Source organism: Pygoscelis adeliae, unplaced genomic scaffold (genome assembly GCF_000699105.1).
Source record: "Pygoscelis adeliae isolate BGI_AS28 unplaced genomic scaffold, ASM69910v1 Scaffold181, whole genome shotgun sequence".
Classification (NCBI taxonomy): Eukaryota; Metazoa; Chordata; class Aves; order Sphenisciformes; family Spheniscidae; genus Pygoscelis; species Pygoscelis adeliae.
In genome coordinates, this window is record NW_008824360.1 from 3,162,747 (window position 1) to 3,169,305 (window position 6,559).

General features: G+C 37.9%; 1 protein-coding gene across 2 annotated transcripts in view; it reads right to left on the minus strand.

Moving 5' to 3' along the window:
• The window catches only part of TM2D1 (TM2 domain containing 1), a 24,010-nt gene extending 18,443 nt beyond the window's left edge, over positions 1-5,567 (minus strand). For both annotated transcript variants that reach the window (XR_663418.1, XM_009319815.1), the window contains exons 1-2: positions 5,498-5,567; positions 3,113-3,221 (exon numbers count right to left, since the gene is read on the minus strand). Coding sequence is in view for 1 of the 2 variants with exons in the window: in XM_009319815.1 (XP_009318090.1) it covers positions 3,113-3,221; positions 5,498-5,567 (179 nt within the window). In the remaining variant the exon portion in view is untranslated. The remainder of the gene's footprint in view (positions 1-3,112; positions 3,222-5,497) is intronic.
• Between the last annotated feature and the right edge of the window lie 992 nt (positions 5,568-6,559).

The window sequence follows — 6,559 nt, forward strand, 5'->3', positions numbered from 1 at the left end:
TCCTGGAACCTAATGTAATGTAAATTATCATTTTTAGAACTGTCTTATTTCCACTATAAAGAACACTAATGGTTTTATTTAAAAGTTGAGGTAAACTGTTGGAAATTGTTTATCAACTACAAAGTGTCAACAACCCTCCAAGGACACTAAAGCATAAAAAGAGCTCTTACATAAAAGGTGAGAACACAGGTTAATTTGAGATGCTCCTGATCAAAACCAGTAATAAACTGAGCACTTGCCTATGCACTGAGATGCTTCTAAAAACAGAACAGTCTGCAACCTATTCAACATCAAACTGACAGGCAGAAGAAATCTAGTATGAACTGGAAGCATGTTAATGCTGTAACAAGGCTGCATCCACTCCTGTATTTCCTTTGCCTTACTAAGTCTTACAGATAAATATATGCACTGAAGACTAAACCAACAAGTAGGAAAATAACATCTCCCAGGCACCTAAAGGAATTTCTACAATTGGGTAAAAGATGCAATTTCTTTTCAGTTGCTCTTCTGAATTTTTCTTGCTTCTCAGCCTCATCCAACCTTTATTTTTTTCTGCATACATTCCTTCCAGCTGCCATGTTAAAAACTTTTTCTTCCAGCTCTCACACACCAGCTGATAATATGCAGGTACTGCTGTAGGTCACAGTGGATTCTGTGGTGTTTCAGGTTCTCTTAGCACTGCTCAAAGACCTCTCCACACTGAACTTCATCAATTTCACAGACTACCATTTCATGGACTTCTTGCCTGGAATAGCAATACTTGAGCAATGAACATTTCAAGTCTGCAGAATCGGGGCCAGCACATATTAAGCAAAATACATGATAGAGTGCCAATTTGGGGAATTCTACAATTTGGCAAAAAACCAACCTCCAAAACATCAAATTAAAACCAAACCAAAGCAATCCTAACTCCCAGTACTTCTTTGCTGGAGCAACCTTACTAGCACTTACAAGCTTTTCCTTGAACTAATACTAGGAGCAACTTGAACACATCCACTTATACAAACATACAGCATCTCCTGTTCTTGCTCTAAAATAACTGGATCCCAGAACTGTTATATGGACTGTTGTTAAATTCCAGTTTTGGCTAAGGACAACTTGCTGATTTGCTCCTTCCAAAAGCTAGGGATAGAGATTAACCTGCTGTCCCCATGCTAGGACAATCCTGCTATGGGAAGATGCCTTCTCAAACCAATTTTCTGATTAAATGATGTGCAGTTATTTCTGCCAGAAGACAGTTGCAGTTTCCATCAAAACTCAGATTAAGATGCTGGAAAATCTCCAAAAAGCAGTAGAAAGGGCAGGCCTATTGTTGTAATATCAGGCTGGAGATTCCTGCTTAAAATAATGTTTCTAACACTTAGGTAACATTCAAAATGCCTTATAAAAGGCTTATATAATGATCAGTGATTAGACCACTTTTTAAACAAGTGTACGTATGAAGGATGGTAATATTAATCTTGCTGCCATTTTTAACTGGCTTTGGGACTTTATCAAGGGCACGCTTGCACAACTCTTTCTACACTCACAGTTGTATTTTACTGGAGTTTTCTGCAAGCCCATGAAGGGTCCTCTTCCCCTTCTGCCATACTAGCAGTCATAGGACAGGAAAAGCCACAGCAAGTTCTTTTGGTAGTGTAACCATTGATTATTTCATCATAAATAATAGTCATGATCAAGTAATAGACATCATAAGAAGGAGGACATTTTTCTGCCTACATGGATTTGGTTTTTTAATTAATAAATGTAAAGAAAAACTACCTTTAAAAATGTTTCTAGAAAATATATTAAGCCAAGAATATACGTATACAAAAAACTCCAAACATAAGAATTACTGTCTACTCCAAAGAGGAAGCAATTTTATTAAACTAGTATAGCTAATTTTATTTTCAGTGCCCATCACAGATGGGACTGAAACACAATTGTTTCTGGACGAAAATGTGACTGAAGTCCAGTTTGCTAGCATTTAAATTTGATTAGATGTAATAATGTTTTCTTCAATTTTCTGAGCTTTGACTGTTGAGTAAATACAGAGAAAATATTTATGAAACTAAGAGGCAGAGCTGTACTTCTGAGTAAGTCAAATTATTGAGCAGTAAGTATCACATCAGAGTTATTTGCCCACTAGTGTGATAAGGAATACCCAGCGAATATTACTGGAGTTTTAATTTCCAAAGATTCCAGTAGGACAAAAGAAAAAGGCTCCTGCGTGAATCCCACAAAAAGGAGAAACAAATGGTACTGACAGGTGTTTGCTGATCATTAGCATTGGCCAGTTGGAACATTTATTGGTATCCAGAGCTCTCCATTGCTCACAATGTGCTTTAGAAAAACTAGGTCCATCATTTTCACGTTTCAGAAACAGGCTCTTAAAAGACACAGGGGACTTGATTAAATACAAAGGCTGTTTAAAAATAGACAACAGCTCCTCTAAAAGATTTTTTGAGGAACTGGAAAGAGACTTAAACTCCCCCAGTGTGTACTACAACTTAAGCTGCAGCTACAGGCACACTTTAAACTAGCATGAACCAGTACTGCCACTGAACAGAGCAGCCCAGTCCAGCCCTCCTTTCTCCACTCTCTCTTATCCTTGAGTTGCCCTCATCCTTGTGCTGGCACAAGCACTTGAAGCGACTGTACTGTGACTCACATTGGGGAACTGATCCAAGTTAGTTCAAACCCCGATCAGTTCCCTGATTCAGAATACAGTGGGGTATGTCAGAAAAAGGGATGGAGAGGTGCCCCCAGACAGCTCCTTTCAGCAGCTGTGCAGATTTTAAGCATATGTGAAATGTAGCCTTAGCATTTGGGGCAAATTTTTGCCAGGGTAAAGTACTAAGTAAAGCAAAGGTAAAATACTAAGGTAAAGCAAAGACACAAACATAACTAAACAAATTAAAATGTGTCCACAGCTGAGACAGATTTACTTACAAACATGCATGTTGTATCCTTACACTACTCACAGTGTTTATTAGAGGATTAAGTACTGGGCAAGATGTGTATGATTCTACCTTACTTCTCCTTTTCCTTCTGTCAAAACATCATACTATTTTAGAAAAACTTCAATGTGAAAACAAAGACAAATTATTACAAAAAACAATAGTGTACTTACACATTGCGACATGCAATGGGCTTGTAAAATCCAACTTCATGTCCTGTAAAGACTTTTTCTATGCCAAGGTGATCTTTGCAAGTAATATTTGGTGCCGGCAGACATTGAACTGAGGACAAAAAAATTATTTGAAATTAAGCAGTAACTGATTGGGTACTGTAGCATTTTTCTGACAAGACACAAGTGAAACACACAAATGAAGTTATACTGTGCAACAGTCTTGATAAACCACACAGTACACACAGACATACAACTTTTTAAAAAAAATATGTATTTTTAAGCCAGTCCTATGACTAACTTGTCTTTTTGCATGATACATATTAAGCAAAATATACAAACCTAATTGCTGCCCTAATTCTGTTGTAATTTCCATTTTGGCTCCGTTATGAGTCAATGGGAAATCTGAACCTGACATACAGAAAACATTTTCATCGTGAGAACAGTCAAATATTGGAACAAGTTGCCCAGAGAGGTGATGCCATCACCATCCTTGGAGGTTTTCAAGATCTGACTGCACAAAGCCCTGAGCAACCTGGTCTGAATTCAGTGCCAATGCCGCTTTGAGCAGGAGGTTGGACTACATGACTTCCTGAGGTCTCTTTCAACCCAAATTGTTCTATTATTCTAAGCTAAGGCTTGACTCTTAACAGAACCGAAGTGGAAATCACAGCAGAAAGTGACATCTGCTAAAAGTTTGCAATGTGTTACCAGAATATTAGTCACTCTCCAATGTTGAAGTCTGTTGTTAAGGGAAAAATCCCAGTCCTTTACCCACTTTCTATCAGTTTTCAGTATTTGTGAGTCGTGTTGGTTGGTTCCAACAAAACAGCAAGCCAGGTTCAACACTTCTTTCCAGATTTTCCAATAATACCTACAGGCAAGAAGACTAGGATTTGGATTTTTTTTTTTTAAGTATCTATCCATATTGCATAGGGACCAAAAAAAAGAAAAAAAATTAATTTCAGGCTGTCAATTCAGTAACAGCCAAAAAATATCAGCTATGTCTGCACTTAACTGCTATAAAGTCCTACATGGATGTTACTCATCAATGTGCCTAATCTGAGACAATTACAAAAAACTACATTCTTTCTTGAAAAAAAAAATTAAGCAAAGAAAGCAGAGCTTTGTTTTATTTAGAAGAAACCCATAGCAGTTTAAACATATTGATATAGGAAAGGCCACAGTTTTCCTGTCAATGTCATGCCAGTAAGACTTGAAATCTACTCAATGAGACTACTTGGATGCTTTGAATTAAACCCCTGTTTGTTTGGGTGATGGATCCCAGAAAGATGTTCAGAAACGGTAGTGCTTCAAGCATGATCCAGAAGATTAACTTTTTATTACTTAGATAATACTGAAACAGGAAGCGACTCAAGTACTGTGGGGACAATCTAAAAACTGCTATGTGTGTAAAATACTCTATATAGACACAAAAAACAACGTTAATTAATTTAGCAACTTTCCCCACTCTGGAGCTTATCTCCTGTTCAAATGTATAGTGTATTAAATACAATCACATGGTAACTGGTTAGACAACTAACAATTTGAGTTGTGATCAATCTCAAACTACAGAATATTCTTTCCGCTCACTGACAGGACGTTTATAATCAGGGACATGATGTCAAAGATGATGTAAAGGACTGAATAACTTAAAAAAGGATCCATTTTGGATAGTACTTTCATCCAGTCTCTGAGGTATTTGGAAAACCTTCACTATCCCTGAGCACCCCAGTGAAGAAAATTATTCAGCATTTATGGAAAACAAAATATGAAAGACGACAAGCATACACATGTATGTTAAACATGAGTGTACATAAAGCAAAACTGTTGTGCTATTAGCTAACACAGAGACTATTTATTTCAATGCCTGAGAACATCAGAAAAGTTAAACATACGTAGTAAATCAATTTAAGCATTTTTTCTGTTGTACTCCAAAGGACATCAGAACTTAACATCAAAATAAATGTAAGTGCTTTCAAAACAGAGCCTCATGGCACCACGTTACCTTAAAAAAAATAAAAAATTAGAAGATTTTGAACGCTGTTCTGTCACGTGTCAGTTCTTCTAGTAAGCATATGCAAAATCAGTATGACAAAAATGGTTTGTTTTAATCACAGTAGTGCAGGACAGAGCCTAGAGGATATAATATACATTGAAGAGATTTACCAGAAACCTCACTTACAAATGTACCAATCAGAGACAATGTATTTATTCATTTTTAGTAAAGCATCCAATCCACACAAGTGTTTTAGGCTTTTAAACTAATGATACTACTAATCCCATGTTTTATAAAGCTCATCTAGCAGACATGCAAATGCATAAATTGAACACTTCCTTGGAAAATGTAGCTACTGTCAATACATGTTTTAAGTTAGAAATCCTTACCATATGCTGTGTGATTTGTACAATTCATTGGTTCTTGTGTACTATTATCTATTTTAGGCTCATCGCACATATATGTTCAGGTAATTGAGGAAAACATTTTTCATATGAAACACTACAACAAGTTTAACAGTAATTTATTCCACCCTCTTTAAACCCTGAGGATTTAAGATGCACCTTGATGTTAGTTTTTCTTCCTACCCATCCCCCAAAATAGGAACAGCACATTACCATACAGCAAATCTGCTAATCCAATTTAATACACCAATATATCGCATAAGCTCCACGTTTAATTAGTGCTGCAGTCAGCACTACCTAAAGGAACTACAGTATTTATCAGTCACGGCCTCTGTATTTGAAGGCAACAAGGTAGCATGCCTAATCTAGTCTTCTTCCCTTATTTCAATATCAGACTACCTTTAAATTGAGGCATTTGGTTGAGAAGATTAAATCTACAGTAACACACAAAATTCAAAGAATACCTAAAATCGAACACCTGAAATGCCAGGAATTTGGACTAGAAAAAACCTGAGCAGGAACTGATTTCCAGAGGTCTGAACTCCCATGGCCAAGTAAAGCAGGAGATGAAGTTAAGTTTTCCAAGATTTGCTTTCCTGACGCTTTTGATCTGCAGCTACATCAATAACTGTCAGCTACCATCAACAAACATTTTCTGGGGAAGGCCTGACGTGCCTTTGGAGAGTCAGCAGCCTCGCAGCTAGAGCCTATAACACCTGTGCCCTGCTCCTTCAGACTGTGGAGGAAGACTCAGCATTTTGCAATGCCACCGCATCTCACTCACTTGTCCTGCAAAAAATAAGAAGGTGGAGGGGTGGGGGAGAGGGGTCTCTCATCCCATGGGATTTTCTCTTTGAAAATCAGAGACACCCCAAACCTGCACACAGGCACACAGACTACCACCCCCAAAATAAACCTACGCCGCTGCAGACATGCCCTCTCCTGCTCCTTCTAGCTAAGACCCCCCTCGGGGCTCCTGACCTGAGGCTTTCTCTGACACCCGAAGGCCTCCCTCCCCCTCCCTGTCAGGAACCTCACACCCTCCCC